The following is an 18,532-nucleotide window of genomic DNA, read 5'->3' as shown; positions in this document are numbered from 1 at the left end:
TTTTTTATCTCATTTCGCTGCGCATGTTGACCAGGACTCCTGATTACATTAAAGGATAAAAAAAATATAATCAGAATGAAGTTTTGTTTCTTCAGCTAGTTAATATCTTGCTCAGACTTCTCTGATCTGATCTTGTTATTTTTCTGTGGCTGTACAGTACGTCCAACCAGGAGACCACAGTGCTGTACAGTACGTCCAACCAGGAGACCACAGTGCTGTACAGTACCTCCAACCAGGAGACCACAGTGCTGTACAGTACCTCCAACCACGAGACCACAGTGCTGTACAGTACCTCCAACCACGAGACCACAGTGGGGCCATCCCAGGATGCAAAGGGCAGACCTTGGCGACAGGCTTCCTCCAGCAGCTCGTGCCTGGTCGGAAGCAGAAGAGCAGAGTTACAGAGTCTTATTTGGTGCTATTCTAGAGGGAGAAGGTGAAGAAAATGTTAATCTAAAAACCAAAGGGAAACTAAAAGGGCGATATCATCCCCTGACACTCACTTCTTCTTGCTGCGGCGGTCTTTATCCGCTGGTCCCAGAGTCCCGGTCTTGTTCATCCCCATAGGGTCTCCAGAGGCCAGTTCTTCAGAAGGTGTAGAAGCTAGGGGGAGACACCACAAGGTCAAAGATCATAAGGACTAGAATTATGCATACCTAAAACCCACTGGGCCTCAAACAAAGCCACAGCTGCTCAAACACATTTACACCAAAATAATGGCGATGTGGATTAATGATGTAATGATATCCTCCTCTTATCCTCCATCTGTTTACCGAGAGAACCGGATCCATCCCGCCCAGGCTGGCCCATCCGTCCCTTCTCCTTCTTTCCAAAAAGCCGACCGATGGAAGACTTGATGCTTTTCTTCTTACTGGACTTGTGGAGAGAATCCTGGCTGCTGTTGGAGCTGCTACCATCTGCTGAGAGACTGGGAGGAGACAAGAGTGAGCATGATGAGAAAGAGACTAAACACCTACGCACCCACAAGCATGGCGTTTATTATCCGGCGCCCGGCTGCCTTACCTGCGAAACTCCCGGGGGTCATCGAGCATCGCTCCCGGGTGGGTCAGGGTCATCCTATCCAGCCGCAGCGCGCGAGGAGTGGGAGGAGGCGTAGAGTCGAGCAGGGCAAGGGACCGATCGTCGTCTTTGTTGTTCTGAAAGAGGGAAATTAAACCTTTTGAGTAAGAGCATTAAAATCTACAAGCACATAATATGCAGACAGTATCCACTTCAGTAGGTATCTAGTAGCTTTTGGCTGCACAACAGCCTGAATTTTTTTAGATCTGGATTCAACAATGTGCTGGACACCTTCTTGATCTATGCTGATAGCATCATGCAGTTCTGCAGAAGTTGCAGTGGCGCATTTACACTCATCCCAGGGTTTTTCCTGCGTAGAGGATTTTTGCATCCCCAAAGAGGTTTTAGCCACCCCCCCCAAAGGCCTGATATAGTTGAGGACAACCTGAACCGCATACTAACTCAAAATAAAAAATAAAATTTTACTGTATCATTTTAGAGAATTTCAATGTTAAAGTCCCACATTTGTACCTTCAAATGACTTCCTTTTTCAAACTTGGGGTCGCTGTAAAAACCATTGCTCCATAAGTTCTGACAATGACCATTTGAGATCAGGACAAGTCTGACTACATAATAACTCTAAATCTTTTTCTTTGTTTTACTGTATCAATTTAGATCATTTCAAAGTTAAAGTCACACATTTGTACATTGAAATGACTAGGTCTGAAACTTGGGGTGCTGTGAAAACACATTGCTCCATAATCTCTGACAATGACTGATATATTTGTGTTTAGGATATCCCTGACTAGACACTAACCCAAAAGTCAAATGTACGCATGACGGTAATCATGATCGGACCGGTCATGATTACTGTCCATGATATTACTGTCGCTGCTGTAGCCCGTCTGCTTCGAGGATCGTCCAGTTGTGTAATCTGAGATTCCCTTCTGCACATCACTGCTGCGCTGAGCTGTTATTTGTAGACTTGTGCGCCACCTGTTAGCTTGAACAAGTCTCCTCTGACCTCCATCATCAATGAGGCATTTTCACTTTCAGGACTCGGTAAATCCTCGGTAGATTCTAGACACTGTGGTGTTTGATTTGATTTCGATCTGATTTATTTGGCAAAATCACATATTCAGTACATGAAAAACACACAGAGATACACAGTGAATAGCAGCAATAAATTGATACATACTTGTGCAAAACAAGACATTCAAGTGAAAATATATACAGACAGATGCAGGGACAAAATCACATACAAGAGTACACAGTACACATATTTGCGACATGGCCACATGCCTGAAACAACCACCGGCCACTGCCACACAGGGCGGTCGCCCGGGTGTGGCAGGGCATGGTACCCGCCACACCTCTCACCCTGGAGACGCTGCCAGGAGTGGGGCGAGGCCCTACACAAATCCCCCCCCACCCAAAAACAAAAACAAAAGGCACATAAGGGCCACCATATCATATGGACCACCATATGATATGGTGATCTTCGCGATATGATCTTCGCGATCATACCCTGCAACCCCACCACAGGGTAAAGCAGACGCGGTAAAGCAGACAAGTCTTTCACCTTACTTGACTAGTGCGTACATGCTTGACTAGTGCGTGTATGCTCATTGCTGCTCACAGGTAAACTATTCCACAATTTAGCACCAGACTATATCAAATAATTTTGGCCATGAATACATACCATGACATGGTATATCTAAAGAGAGCTGACTAGAACAAGTATTGTACCAGTTTTTATTCTGCAAATGGTGGGAAAGGTACTTTAGGAGCTTTGCATCAAGCACTCTGTAGACATGATTTAATTTGAGTTGATTAACTTGTTGATTAAAGGGCAAAACTGTTCAGATGATAATTGAGTTCTCGGCCGTAAATTTAGAACAAACAACCTGATTAGTTTGTTTTGGGATATTTATAATTTTGTTTTAGTATTTTTGTTAAACTAGAATACCAAAACGAGCAGGAATAGTCATAATGACATTGAATAAGTGCTGATGCTAGTAGTTCTTTTGGGGTGTTGGAATCCAGAAATTTGGATTTACGATAATGATAGAAGGCAAGAGTAGACTTTTTACAGTAGCCTTCTAGGCAGAAAATCCCAGCAGAGCGCTTGTCTCTGAGATGCTGGAACCAACCGTCGAACCACGTTCAAAGTCGTTTAAATGGTGCACTTGTCCTTATTAGCTGAACAGTAACTGAGCTTCTTGACTCTGTCTGCAAGCTTGATAGTTTCTTTGTATATGACTCACTGTCTGGAGGACAAGCTGTTGATGTAAAAACGGGCATGTGAACACTGAGGTGTGTTGGTGAGATCCAAACACACTAAAGCATATGTGGCCACGGGAGCGGACCGTACCTGTCTGTCGGTGTCGCGGGCGGGGGAGTGGGGCAGGCGAGGGGTGGAGTGTCCAGAGCTGGGGGGGGAGGGGGAGGCCAGGGTGGAGGAGGTGATGGAGGAGGGGATGAAGCCGCGTCCCGTGCCGTCTCTCCCCAGGGAGGAGGGAGGCTCCAGGGCCACGCTGCTGAGTCGGCTCTCCATCTCCTCGGCCCGCAGCTCCGTGTTCTCCTTCTCTTCCTGGATCAGTCTGGGTTGGAGACGGGGGAGCAAGAGTGTAAGGGAGACTCATTGGGGGTTGTGCCTTAACTGGATGCAAAGATACTCAGCGATATGCAGTTCATTCAATACTAAGCCATAGAAGATTATAGGATAAATGGAAACTCTTTAACATGCAAATGACAATCAGCCAAAATCAACTCACTTATTACTGAGTGTGAATTACTAACCCGTCTTCTTTCTTTCTTTTTTTTAAAGCTTTTAGCAAATCTAGGCCCATATCTCACACATTTCGGTGCAGTGGTGGAACTGGGCAATTAGCGCTGGGCATTAGTGCATCTGGAGGCGTGCCCAAGTCGTTGTGCTATTTATTCTCCGCAATGCGCATCTAGCAGTTTGCATCTAGCAGTTTGCATCTACATGTAGCAGTTTGCATCTAGCAGTTTGCATCTACATGTAGCAGTTTGCATCTAGCAGTTTGCATCTAGCAGTTTGCATCTAGCAGTTTGCATCTACATGTAGCAGTTTGCATCTAGCAGTTTGCATCTAGCAGTTTGCATCTACATGTAGCAGTTTGCATCTAGCAGTTTGCATCTAGCAGTTTGCATCTAGCAGTTTGCATCTAGCAGTTTGCATCTACATGTAGCAGTTTGCATCTAGCAGTTTGCATCTAGCAGTTTGCATCTAGCAGTTTGCATCTAGCAGTTTGCATCTAGCAGTTTGCATCTAGCAGTTTGCATCTACATGTAGCAGTTTGTATCTAGCAGTTTGCATCTAGCAGTTTGCATCTAGCAGTTTGCATCTACATGTAGCAGTTTGCATCTACATGTAGCAGTTTGCATCTAGCAGTTTGCATCTAGCAGTTTGCATCTAGCAGTTTGCATCTAGCAGTTTGCATCTACATGTAGCAGTTTGTATCTAGCAGTTTGCATCTAGCAGTTTGCATCTAGCAGTTTGCATCTAGCAGTTTGCATCTAGCAGTTTGCATCTAGCAGTTTGCATCTACATGTAGCAGTTTGCATCTAGCAGTTTGCATCTAGCAGTTTGCATCTAGCAGTTTGCATCTAGCAGTTTGCATCTAGCAGTTTGCATCAAGCAGTTTGCATCTAGCAGTTTGCATCTAGCAGTTTGCATCTAGCAGTTTGCATCTAGCAGTTTGCATCTACATGTAGCAGTTTGTATCTAGCAGTTTGCATCTAGCAGTTTGCATCTAGCAGTTTGCATCTAGCAGTTTGCATCTAGCAGTTTGCATCAAGCAGTTTGCATCTAGCAGTTTGTATCTAGCAGTTTGCATGAAGCAGTTTGCATGAAGCAGTTTGCATCTACATGTAGCAGTTTGCATGAAGCAGTTTGCATCTAGCAGTTTGCATCTAGCAGTTTGCATCTACATGTAGCAGTTTGCATCTAGCAGTTTGCATCTAGCAGTTTGCATCAAGCAGTTTGCATGAAGCAGTTTGCATCTAGCAGTTTGCATCAAGCAGTTTGCATCTAGCAGTTTGCATGAAGCAGTTTGCATCTAGCAGTTTGCATCTACATGTAGCAGTTTGCATCTACATGTAGCAGTTTGCATCTAGCAGTTTGCATGAAGCAGTTTGCATCTAGCAGTTTGCATCTACATGTAGCAGTTTGCATCTAGCAGTTTGCATCTAGCAGTTTGCATCAAGCAGTTTGCATCTAGCAGTTTGTATCTAGCAGTTTGCATGAAGCAGTTTGCATGAAGCAGTTTGCGGGGGCGCAAAGGTGAAATGGGCTGGGCTTACTGGTGGAATTATTCACAGAAATGGTCGGGGCGTTAGATCCACACAACCAATCAGATTCCCCTCTTTCATTCCGTTTAATTAATTTGCGCAAATGCCATAATATGAGAGCATGCTGCTGGTATTCTCCGTGTGCAATCGGACATATCCAAAATGCAGCGCTCATTATAGATAGGCATATCTACCAATAATACTCAAAATAAAACCTCTCATCACAAGAAAGACTTCTTCCCAACTACAATCCGCCTCTATCAATGAGGCCCGAAAGGCCCGATCCTTTCTCACCCCCCCATCATACGACACTTTAAAGGACTGCACTTTCAATGTTTTGTGAATGTCTTTCTATATTGTTTTTGTCTTCTACTATTGATGTGACTGCTACGCTGCATACTTGCACCAAGTCAAATTCCTCGTATGTAATCTGAATACTTACTGTGGCTATTACAGTGAATGTGAATGTGAATATAGGTATTTTTTGTAATGGATGTGATAAATTATTAGACAAAGGTCACCAGAGTATGAGTCAGACAGAAGACTAGGCTTGAATGCTCCCCTGGTGCGATTTGCATTAGTTTGAATTCAAAGTATGCTTTGTTCTGTATTATAACATTAAAAAAAGTAAAAGATCAGGTTTGGAGTCACTGAGGCCAAAGTATGCCGAGCGCCTCACCTTGACTGCGCAGCTGAGATCTGTTTGTCTCACTTACCCCTGTACCCCTCCCTCCCTCCACCCAGCCCCACACTCCACTGCCCTTCCTTACTTAATCTCCTTATTGATGGCCTCCAGCTGTTCCTGCAGCATGATGGCCAGCGTCTGGACGTCCGTCTGTCCACTGGGGGACAGCAGCTCCGAGCCAAACAGCGTGTCCCTGTCCTCCTCGTCGTCAGAGCAGGCCACCTCCACACCCGCATCCAACCCGCTCACCAGCAGAGCCCCGCTCTCCCAGTCTGGGTACTACACAGAGCCAGCAAGAAAGACAAAATATATCAGACAATCATCATTTGATCTGATTGTTCCTAGGGGGGAGGAACTAATTTTAGAAATCCAGATGATCAGTATTGGGTGGTTAACATGGTGGTTAACGGGTAGTATAACAAATTATTACATTCAAGTAATAATATACAGTAGGTACGCATCAAAAAAATAAGTTTGATGGTGTAATGCAGTGGTTCTCAAAGTGGGGTCAGGGGACAGCCAGGGGTCATTGAGGGGGTTCATCAGGAGGGGTTCAGGGGAATCATTTATTTTGACTATAATTCCATCCATAACTAGGACCCGTGTCCTAATTTGTGTCAGTTTGATGTGAAAACTTTTGAGAACCACTGGTGTAATGGAAAAGTAATGTCACAAAGTGTAGTGTCAGGAATCACGGCTCCTCGTTAGTAATAAGTAAAGTAATAAGATTTAGATTTAGTTACATGAGTCGTGACTCGAGTAATGATTAATGTAATGAGTCCGTTTTTGGAGTAAGAAACCCAACCATGGGGATGTTAGATTTTCACCTTGGTGGAGTCTTCCCGGGCGGAGCTCCAGCGGGCCCGGTGACTCCGCCGCACCACGCCCACGCTGGAAGCGTTGCCATAGTGATCCAGGTGAGTGGTGGAGCCTGTCGGGAGCGACCCGCCTCCGTGGGAATACCTCAACTCCAGAGCGCTGCCTGGGAGAGAGCGACTACAGAGACACAGACACAGATAAGGTGTCGTGAGATGAAGAGCCAACTATAATTATCCCTGTGGGGGAAATTGAGTACATCAAAGAAAAATAGAATAGAGCAAATGGAGGGCAACATACTTTCAACACTACAATGTAAATGGACTGGATTCATATAGAACTTTTGGCCAGTCGGAGCTCTGTAGACTGGTAAGCGCTTCTTTACAGTCATGGCTATTGGCTACATTCACATTCACACACCGATGCCGTCTGCAGCCACGCAAAGCACTAACGGCTCGTCAGGAGCAGGTAGAAAGCGAGAATAAAAATGATTACAAAAGTCATGCATTATGTGGTTGTGCAAAATTATTCGCAGGCGAAACATACTGAGGCAAACAAAAACAAAAACAAAAAAAGATGTAGATGTAGGCATTATATAACACGTGAACAGTACTAAAATGAGAAAACAATTAAGTCAATTGACATCATACAGTATGGAGGAGGATGTGACAGTTGTGCATCACATTCAGAGTTCTCCTGAAGGCCATGAAATGCACAGAAAGTGTCTAGACATGCAGATGAGAGTGCATGTACAGTATGTGCATTGCACAATCAGTCAATGAGCATAAAGCTCAACATGGTTTCAGTCATGGGAGTGCTGACGGTGTTAAGCGCCTCCATCATTGAGTGATTTATCCATAATGTCTGAAACAAATCTCAAACTCTCCCCGCGGTGTTGATGTGTAAATGGGGACCGACCTGGAATAAGAGCCCCCGGGCCTGGCTCTCAGCTGATCTAACTCCAGCTGAATCCGCTCCAGCTCTGCTATCAGCTGGTCCTGAGAGGGGGGAAGAGACGGAGTTGGTGAAAGCAGAAACATTATGTCAAAGGTCTTCAGCTAAGAATGAAGCGCGCGGGCGTGGTCACCTTGTTTGCCAGCAGATCGTCCTGGAGTTTCTTCATGTTAGACAGTTCCTCGGATAGTGCATTCTGGAGGGGGGAGGATGAGAAAAATGTATTACTATAAAACAACAACAATTTAGATCACAGTGTACAATGTCCTGGATCGTGTGGTTAACAGCACGGTTATTAACGGGGCTGCTGTCTCCAAATGGCATCCAGAGGTAACTTCAACACCCAGTAATCCTGTAACGTGTTGTCAGTAAACTGCACACAGGTTATGTTTGTGATACTGTGTGTGATTCTTTATACCAAAGATACTAAAGAGACGAGAGAGGAAACTATCTCACGGTGAGTCCAGCTTTTTCTGCTCACTGCTATTTAGGACAGTTTGGATTTCACTCTTGACACTCGGAGACGAGCACATGCTTCCTCCGATACGTCGCCAGCCGCCTCTTTTCACTTGACAGCGAGGGGTTTCGCCAGCAGGACGTAGCGCGTGGGAGGATCACGCTATTCCCCCCCCCCCCCCACACACACTCCACCAATCAGGTGCCCCGACCGACCAGAGGAGGCACTAGTGCAGCCACCAGGACACATACCCTTAAGGCCGAATTCACACACAATCCATCGCAATGTATTATAGTCCGACTGTAGTCCGTCGGGGTGGGCAGATCTCACTTCACTACCCCCTTTCTGCCTTCTCCCCCCGAACCAGGAAAAGATGAGTGTTGAGGCAGGCAGGCTTTCATTGACAAACTAACCGGAGGATTTTTATTGTGAAGAGAACAGATATATACAGCTGCAATTTTTTGAGAGAGAAGAGAAGAGAAGACGAGTGAAACAGCAGAGCTGTGCCTGTGTGTGTGTGTGTGTGTGTGTGTGTGTGTGGTGTCTAGTTTGGCCAGCGGAGCGTGACGTAGGGCTGCATCCCCCAAAAGTTGGATCGCCCCGAGCTCTCTCGCCGTACGACCACTGCGTGTTTTTCATGCATTTTCATGCACTGCTGGAGCCTGACGGACTACCCCCATTGACTATGAATGGAGCGCGGGGGGGGCCAATGCGAGCGACGGATTGTATGTGAATGGGCTCTAATCCGGCTTGCCCCCCACAGACATGACCAATGTGTCTGTATGGACACCTGACCAAGCCGGAGGTAATATGGGGACTCAAAAATGCGACCCTCGTGTTTGGTCCGCTGAACTACCCGGACCACTCTTAAAGTCCCTGGAAACCAGAAATAATTTTTTATTATTTAGCATTTCGAGTTCATCACATCACAGGAACCTATGTTAATAAGCCACCAGCCAAATTTGAACGATGATGAACGTCGCAAAGTATATAAATTTAGGTTCGACAGTCATGGCAACAGTCATGAGAATCAATTAGATTTTAGAGTGTATTTTCTCCCGCGGACTGTGTAGGCGTCTGCAGCAGAGGAGACCTGCTGGAGGAGACCTGCTCGGAGGAGACCTCTCTCTCCGTTAACGGAGAGAGAGAGGAGAGAGAGAGAGAAGGAAAGAGAGATGGAGTGTGTGTGTGTGTGTGTTCGCGCGTTGCTCGACGCATACCACAGACAGAGAGGGTTTACAGAGAGGAAGAGATCTCTGCGCTGCGAGTGCACAGCGCTACTGTGTGTGTCAGTGTGTGTGTGTGCGCGCGTGCGTGCATGCGTGTGTGTGATTCGATTAAATCTTATGACGTGATAAGATCATGCATTTTAGCACCGCGCGTACCGCTCTCTTCAATGAGGAAATGGAAATCCAGACCTTGTAGAAAGGTGGCGATTTTAAGGCTTTGGGTTGAAAGTAATGGCTCATACTTTCTGAGCCACACAATTACTCACATAAGACCCTAAATAACATAGTTAGAACGTTTTTGTGGATTTTGGTTTCCAGGGACTTTAATGTTTGATTCAAGTGTCCACACCCGACACCAGAATTTCATTTAGGCAAACAGGATGAATCTATGGGAGCTCAGTTAGTGGGAATTGGGTTTGTGGGAATTTTTCCACTTTGTAATTTGACATGAGAATCTTGCCTTGTGCAGCTTTCGTGGTTTCTAATCAAAATGAAAAGCTGTTGTTTTGTTGCGTATGTTGTTGCGTATGTTGTTGTTGCGTATGTTGTTGTTGATGTTTGTGTGGTCTCGGCGGGCCGGTCACCCTGTCCTCCAGAGCAGCCATCCTCTCCTTCAGATGCAGCTGCAGCCTCTCGTTGGACTCGGACAGCAGCTTGTCCACCGTGTCAGAGAGACGCTTGTTGTGTTCATCGTTCATCCTCTCCCTCTGCCTCGCCTGAGGGGGGGGAGAGAGAGAGAGAGAGAGAGAGAGAGAGAGAGAGAGAGAGAGAGAGAGAGAGAGAGAGAGTGGGCGGAGAGTTAATAACAAGCACTCTGGCTGACTGAGAGCGAGAGAAAAAGATTTCTATCTGAATGTGCACGGTCGATCAGCGCGTTTTGGAAAATTAGTGCGCCTTTGTGCTGTGTAAAGACCAACAGAGGAATGGTATGAAAGAGGGGGAGGTTGAAAACAGAAAGAGAGAGAGAGAGAGAGAGAGAGAGAGTGAGAGAGAGACCATGACTCACTCTCTGTAGCTCCTGGTTCTTCTCTTCCAGTTGTGCCTCCATCTGTCGCAGTCGCTCCTCAAAGTTGCCATGCCGCTCCTCTGCCTGAGTGATTGGAGAGGAAGCAAACGGGGTTAACAACACACAGCGCGCGGGGTTAACGCGCACCATGTCGCAACACCGACATACAAATGAACACAAAGGAAATAGCGCTTGTTGACCGAGTCTCGCGATTAGTTACGTGTCTGTACAGATCACAGTGCAACTTGTTTGCTTAGGTCTTACACGACATCAATCTTACGCTCACAGGGAAGCCATCTCGCCTCAACATGTAGGAGTAAGTGTAGCCATTAAAGAGGTTAGACGGCTGCTGGCAGGAGAGTGTATGCTCACATTTTTGGCAGGAGGCTAAAGTGTGTTTACAGGAAAGACAGAGGTTCACATCTAAACCAGCAAATTCATCAGCCGCTCATGAACAATCCGTGCTTGACGTGTTGAGTGAATGATGTTGATTCTGTGACCTATAGTGGCTTTCGGCTTAAGATTGTTTGCTTATGAAGTTCTGCCACCGCATGATAAAAATGTTTGGTATCCATCTGGCATTTTATATCTCATGTTCCGTTTCACACACACACACACACACACACACACACACACACACACACACACACACACACACACACACACACACACACACACTCATGCCTACACCAGCCTGCACGCCCACACACACACACATGTGCACACAAACGCGATATCACACACAATCACGTCTATGCACAAATGCACATTTGTGCATGTATGTACTCATGCATGCGCACATTGCTGCTGTTGTTCTGTGGAAACCTTGTAACTCCAATTGTGATGTTTTCATTTCAGTTGAGGGAGGGCAGGCCCGCTGCAGGGGGGGCAGGCCCTCTCTCCTTCACGTTCAGGCTGACATGCGATGCACTTTCAGTATTCCAAACTGTTGTGATGTTTTTATCAGTGTGTCATGCTCATGGTCGAAAAAATACTACAGCATCATCATGCACTGTGCACATAGCCTCTCAGCCACAGCTGCAGAGCGCACAGACAAAACTAAATGTGCACTGCTCAGTCACTGGTTCTTGCCTCGGAAGCAGCAGAGGGATGAGATGGAGAGAGAGAGAGAGGGAGTGTGTGTGTGTTTGTGAGAGAGAGAGAGAGACAGACGTTATACAATCCATGCAGGCCAGGCGCGAGGCCCTGAGGTGTGAGGCCCTGAGGCGTGAGGCCCTGAGGTGTGAGGCCCTGAGGCGTGAGGCCCTGAGGTGTGAGGCCCTGAGGTGTGAGGCCCTGAGGTGTGAGGCCCTGAGGTGTGAGGCCCTGAGGTGTGAGGCCGAGGTGTGAGGCCCTGAGGTGTGAGGCCCTGAGGTGTGAGGCCCTGAGGTGTGAGGCCCTGAGGTGTGAGGCCCTGTGCGGTCTCACACTTCACACACGGTTCTGGTAAAACCATCCTGATCAGGTGAACTCATGTTCTGTTTCATTCTGTGGATCAGTCTTGCCCACTCCCAGCGATTTCCAGAAATTACAAAGTGCACGGACCAATCAGGGACCTGCCTCATAGTTGACAATGTAACCGGCCAATCAGGAACAGCCTATGACCCTTCACTCTTTAAAACCCATCAGATAAAGAGAAAAAAAAGAAAAAAAGCACCTGACTGGTGATATACATGCAGGCATGCACGCGCACACACACACACACACACACACACACACACACACACACACACACACACACACACACACACACACACACACACACACACACACACACACACACACACACACACACACACACACACACACACACACACACACACACACACACACACCTTGTTGAGTGCTGCCACTCTCTGGGCGAGCTGAGCCTCTATCTCAGGCAGCGTCTCGGCCCTCTGCAGGGTCTGCTGCAGCTTCTGCTTGGCATCGTCCAGACGCTCCTGAAGCTGCCGGTTCTTCTCCTCGCTCTGGAAGAAGCAGAAGCAGAAAAAGAAGCAGAAGAAGCAGGAGAAGCAGAAGAAGAAGAAGAAGAAGAAGAAGAAGAAGAAGAAGAAGAAGAAGAAGAAGAAGAAGAAGAAGAAGAAGAAGAAGAAAAAGAAACAGGATGTGAGAGAGCAAAGAAATACGGCCAAGGTGCCGGCGGCGGAAACATGGACACACACGCGGATCAAAGAGACTTTCCCACCTGTCTATAGAGAGAGTCCTTGCTGGCCAACTCGTTCTCCAGCTTGTCTTTTGTGTCGTGGAGAGACGTCGCCTCCCTCTGGGCACTAAGGTACCTGCAAGCCAGAACACAGCGGCAGATGAGAGACAGGGCTGTGAGTAGAGAGCATTCAAAAGCTGAACGGCGTAAATGTTTGAGTGTTGGTGGACGAAGCGTTAACCTGCGCTCTAACGTGGTGATCCTCTCCTCCATGTCTTCCCTCTGACAGAGCGCCTGGGAGAAGGAAAAGCACACACACCAAAGTTTAGAGATAGAAGAAGGGAAAGGAGACTAGACAGAGTGAGCAGGAGAGGGTGTGCAAATGTCAAGTGTGCAAGTTGCTGCTGACCAAAGGGGAGTTCAACTCCTATTATCTTAAGAATGATAACGAGTGGTTGAGAGTTGTTGTCGACAGTTTTCAAGAGCACCCACTTATGCTATTGCACAAGTCCACGAGACGGAAGAGGGAGGGGGGAGGCGGTGGGAAGCAGAGAGGAGCAGCAGGTGAGGTAAAGCAGTTAGGCGAGGAGAACCTACAGCGTGGAGGGAAAGGTCTCCCTCAGTCTCCCTACCTGCACTGTCATCATCAATTACTAAAAAAAGCCTCTCAGAAACACCTGAATCAGAATGAACTGGGGCCCGATCCATATCAAATGTCATTCCATTTGAGAGGGGTGGTATATCCCTTTCATAATCCCGTCGATAGATAACATTTCATCATGTAAACCCTCATTCCGATCACTTTATTTATCTTGCCTCTTTCTGCACATGCTCGTGCATTTAACCTAATGTCAATTACGTTACTTTTCCCCCCGGGAGGATTCAAATGGATGTGCTTCCTATTAACCTCGGGGTGCTCAGGGTTGATGTAGGAGCACAGCCCTTTTTATATCAAACCCTGACTCCGTCTCTCTGCACCAGTTTCGGTTTACAGTGGTGAAAATGACAAAAAATATATATATATAATAGAAGATGACCTGTTTTATCAGCCAGACAGCCACTGCTCGTGGCAGAGAAAGTATGTTCAGATTAAAATATTTTGCAAATGTCAAGTCTAGATCGACAAAACTAGAGTATACAAATTAAGACAACTATTCATCAGCATGCAAGGTCATACTGACCAAAAAAGGGGGTGACACCAAATCATCTGCTGGTGTGACCAACTGAGAAAGTTGGTAGCACTGGTGCCACCAGTGGAAAAGTTAGTCTGAAGCCCTGTTCGGTGCGTAAACTGGCTTGACTACCTCTTGCCCCTAAATGCCCCGCATGCCTTTCAGTCAGCTACCACCACCCCGAAACGCCTGCAGCTCGACTGATGGCACTGTCACCATGGCTACAGGCTAAGTAGAGACTCTTGTGCGTACAGCAGCAGTTATTGCTGCCAAGTAGGCAAATGGCTTTGTTGCCATAGCAAACTGTCAAATATGAGCAAAATTGACTCTTTGTGCCATTGTGACAGACCCAGATAGCAGCGTGTTTTTTTCCTTCGATCATCAGGTCAGGGAGTCTCACCTCTTTCACGTCCCGCTGCAGTTTCTGGTTGGCTTCCTCCGATCTGGTCAGCTCCCTCCTGGCCGATGTCAGCTGCTCCTCGATCTCCCCGACCTGCCGAACAGTGAGCCGCAGTTTGTAATATTTTGTTTTGTTGACATGATGCACTGAACACAACAGTGACCCCCCCCCAGTCAAGTACCAGTCTACACATGATGCCCTGAACACAACAGTGACCCCCCCCAGTCAAGTACCAGTCTGCACATGATGCCCTGAACACAACAGTGACCCCCACCAGTCAAGTACCAGTCTGCACATGATGCCCTGAACACAACAGTGAGCCCCCAGTCAAGTACCAGTCTGCACATGATGCCCTGAACACAACAGTGACCCCCACCAGTCAAGTACCAGTCTACACATGATGCCCTGAACACAACAGTGACCCCCCCCAGTCAAGTACCTGTCTGCACATGATGCCCTGAACACAACAGTGACCCCCACCAGTCAAGTACCAGTCTGCACATGATGCCCTGAACACAACAGTGACCCCCCCCAGTCAAGTACCAGTCTACACATGATGCCCTGAACACAACAGTGACCCCCCCCAGTCAAGTACCAGTCTGCACATGATGCACTGAACACAACAGTGACCCCCCCCCAGTCAAGTACCAGTCTGCACATGATGCCCTGAACACAACAGTGACCCCCCCAGTCAGGTACCAGTCTGCACATGATGCACTGAACACAACAGTGACCCCCCCAGTCAAGTACCAGTCTGCACATGATGCCCTGAACACAACAGTGACCCCCCCAGTCAGGTACCAGTCTGCACATGATGCACTGAACACAACAGTGACTCCCACCAGTCAAGTACCAGTCTACACATGATGCACTGAACACAACAGTGACCCCCCCAGTCAGGTACCAGTCTGCACATGATGCCCTGAACACAACAGTGACTCCCACCAGTCAAGTACCAGTCTGCACATGATGCACTGAACACAACAGTGACTCCCACCAGTCAAGTACCAGTCTGCACATGATGCACTGAACACAACAGTGACTCCCACCAGTCAAGTACCAGTCTGCACATGATGCACTGAACACAACAGTGACCCCCCCAGTCAAGTACCAGTCTGCACATGATGCCCTGAACACAACAGTGACCCCCCCAGTCAGGTACCAGTCTGCACATGATGCACTGAACACAACAGTGACTCCCACCAGTCAAGTACCAGTCTGCACATGATGCCCTGAACACAACAGTGACCCCCCACCAGTCAAGTACCTGTCTGCACATGATGCCCTGAACACAACAGTGACCCCCCAGTCAAGTACCTGTCGGCACATGAGGGCCAGTCTCTCTTTCAGCTGTCCCAGCTCTGATCTCTGCCGCTCTATCTCCGCCTCTCTCTGCCTGTCCACGTCTCCATCGTCCAAGATGGACGAAGGGCCGTTGGGAAGCCGCTGTGTGGAGAGTAAAATAAAGACTGGGTTAAAGGTGCAATGAGTGAAATGTTTGTGTCGCTGTACACAATGTATGTGCGGTGTGCTGATAGTAAATACTTGATGAGATTTCTTTCAAAATTCACTTTCTGGCCTATACTCTGTTTGGAACAAGCCCCACCCACTGGATTTTCATTGGGCTAAAGTTCTGGTTATGCCTGTGTGAAGTGTAGTCCAGGGCTAAAACACAACTTAACTCAGGGCTAAGGAAGCACTTAAAAGCCCTAATAGATGATGTAATGCCCCTTTAAGGTATCACAATCAAATAGAAACTCTCTGAATGAAATTTAACATCTGCATTTGTGTGGCCAAGATTTCCCGAACAGCACACCCGGAATATGAAGTAGGTTCCGTTACCTCTTTGCCGTTGTCTAGTCCTTGCTGCCGCCTTTTGATTTGGTCCCTTAAAGACAGCACCTAAACGGACAGGGAGGAGAGTGGTCAGGACTCAGTGCAAAGCTGCAGGAGCCAAATGAACAGGACTCAGTGCAAAGCTGCAGGAGCCAGACGAACAGGACTCAGTGCAAAGATGCAGGAGTCAGATGAACAGGACTCAGTGCAAAGATGCAGGAGTCAGATGAACAGGACTCAGTGCAAAGATGCAGGAGTCAGATGAACAGGACTCAGTGCAAAGATGCAGGAGCCAGACGAACAGGACTCAGTGCAAAGCTGCAGGAGTCAGATGAACAGGACTCAGTGCAAAGATGCAGGAGCCAGACGAACAGGACTCAGTGCAAAGCTGCAGGAGCCAGACGAACGGGCAGACGTTCAAACTCACCTCTTGAGAAGACGTCTGCAGTTCCTCCTCCAGGGTGGTCACCCGCTCCAAAGCCACCCGCAGCCGCTCCCGCACCTTCTCGTCCAGCGCCTTGTGGTGCTCGAACAGGGACTTGAGGGCCTTCAGCACCTCCACCTCGCTGGAGACGCCGGCCGGAGACTGGGACTGCCTCTTCACCACGGTCATCCTCAGGCTGCGCTCGTGACGGGACACCAGGCACTCCAGATGCTCCAGCAGCAGCTAGGCACGCACAGAAACACACGCAGACTCAGGGACAGGAGAGCCTCTTAGGGTTCAGCTCGGGGGGTGAAAATGCAGACAAGACCAGGGGTTCTCAAAGTGCTGCCCGCAGGCCAATATGCCCGTAGGCCTCGGGAACATTTCTGGTGGCCGGCGATGAGTTAGGTGACATGATGCTATTTGGTCTGATTCTTCATAGGTTGGCTGTCTTTCAGAGGCTGTTTCTGGATCATGTCATGCTAGCTTGTCAGGAAGGGGGCTAAATAACGCTCTAAAGTTAGGCAAACATTTGGCGAGGGAAAAACCATTTTCAAAGCGGCCCTCTTTTTTTTACAGTCTAATGTTGGCAGGTGTGTGTGTGTGTGTGTGTGTGTGTGTGTGTGTGTGTGTGTGTGTGTGTGTGTGTGTGTGTGTGTGTGTGTGTGTGTGTGCGTGTGCATGTGTGTGCGTGCGTGCGTCTGTCTGTCTGTCTGTCTGTCTGTCTGTCTGTGTTTTTCTCCTCCAGAAAACACAACAAACATTCCTCAAATAATTCACAATTGGCATGACTTTTAGACTTTGGGTCTAGAATAGTCTATTAAAGAAAAATATTTGTTTGTGAATTTTTGCGTTCAATTTGTTCTTGGACGGCTCTCAATCCAATCGAATGTTGGGTCCCTAAATTGGCCCTCGGTCTGTCAGTCATCATATCTTTGAGAAGCCCCTGATCTAACCAAAGCATCCGTCAACACAAGAACATGATGCAGCACTCTTACACAGACATTTGGATACAGACAAAGAGGGGTAGTCACCCGAGTGTTGTTCCTCTCTGCCTTCAGCTCTGCTATCTCCTCCTCTCTCTCCAGCAGCTGCTCCCGGCACACGTTCAGCTCTTTGGTCAGCACGGCAAACTCCTGCAGGATCACAAGGGGGCGCTGTTACCCAGCCAGCGCTGCTGCATGAGGTCATGGAGTACAGATGATGCACACATTGAAGAAAACATCCACCGTACAATAAATAACATACAGTATTTATTTTTTTTGTACCCACTTTCCCTCAACCTGCCTTTCAACAACTCCCAGAGAATGGATGTGCAATAGTTGTATGCAGCTGGGTTTTATATGTACTGTAGGTGGAGCGAGCAATACAAATAGAAAGACATAGAAAGAGTGAGAGAGAGAGTTTTCAGTCAAGCAAAAGTGAGTCTTGTAGCTGCATTGCATTCTGGTCTATTGAGGCTACTGTCAGACGAGACATTGACAACTGACAACAAAACATGACATTTACCACTGATGTTTTAGATCAGACATGTTCTGCTATGAAACTCCATTGTAGCTGCTGGAAATATCTCTACCTGACGACGTCATGTCGTCTACATTTGGCCAGTTGAAGACAGGAATAAGAGAAATACAACACCAGCCAACAAAACAGGCCCAGGAATAAAATATACTTAACCAACATTTTCCTTTAAGCAATAAAGTCCAAATTAACAAAGAGACAAACAAATTGACAAGTCTTAATTGCATTAACACTCATAACAAGCAATTAACAAGTACACTAAGGACACAAGCATACAGGCAAACCCACACATGCATTTCCCATGCACTGAACACGTACATGGAAGCATGACACACACACACACACACACACACACACACACACACACACACACACACACACACACACACACAAACAAACAAACAAACAAACAAACAAACAAACAAACAAACACACACACACACACACACACACACACACACACAATTGCACCCACATTTTAGCTGAGACTGGGAACGTCTCACTAACATACAACCGACGCAATACCACATATAAACATAAAACATT

The 18,532-nt window shown here is 47.3% G+C and overlaps 1 protein-coding gene across 1 annotated transcript in view; it reads right to left on the bottom strand.

Annotated features, from left to right (window-relative positions):
- ppfia3 (PTPRF interacting protein alpha 3) overlaps positions 1-18,532 on the bottom strand; it is a gene marked incomplete at its 5' end in the record, with an annotated part of 33,355 nt that overhangs the window by 10,493 nt on the left and 4,330 nt on the right. Inside the window, 19 exons of the mRNA XM_083649790.1 lie at positions 293-374; positions 504-603; positions 774-928; positions 1,024-1,157; positions 3,395-3,623; positions 6,111-6,304; positions 6,853-7,021; positions 7,760-7,839; positions 7,929-7,991; positions 10,066-10,197; positions 10,488-10,571; positions 12,323-12,457; positions 12,676-12,769; positions 12,875-12,927; positions 14,206-14,298; positions 15,523-15,651; positions 16,048-16,107; positions 16,469-16,708; positions 17,500-17,601. Coding sequence (XP_083505916.1) covers positions 293-374; positions 504-603; positions 774-928; positions 1,024-1,157; positions 3,395-3,623; positions 6,111-6,304; positions 6,853-7,021; positions 7,760-7,839; positions 7,929-7,991; positions 10,066-10,197; positions 10,488-10,571; positions 12,323-12,457; positions 12,676-12,769; positions 12,875-12,927; positions 14,206-14,298; positions 15,523-15,651; positions 16,048-16,107; positions 16,469-16,708; positions 17,500-17,601 — 2,328 coding nt within the window. The remainder of the gene's footprint in view (positions 1-292; positions 375-503; positions 604-773; positions 929-1,023; positions 1,158-3,394; positions 3,624-6,110; positions 6,305-6,852; positions 7,022-7,759; positions 7,840-7,928; positions 7,992-10,065; positions 10,198-10,487; positions 10,572-12,322; positions 12,458-12,675; positions 12,770-12,874; positions 12,928-14,205; positions 14,299-15,522; positions 15,652-16,047; positions 16,108-16,468; positions 16,709-17,499; positions 17,602-18,532) is intronic.

This window comes from Poromitra crassiceps (genome assembly GCF_964638095.1).
Source record: "Poromitra crassiceps genome assembly, chromosome: 13".
Classification (NCBI taxonomy): domain Eukaryota; kingdom Metazoa; phylum Chordata; class Actinopteri; order Beryciformes; family Melamphaidae; genus Poromitra; species Poromitra crassiceps.
Note: the sequence above shows the minus strand (reverse complement) of the source record. Positions and strands in the feature narration are given on the sequence as shown.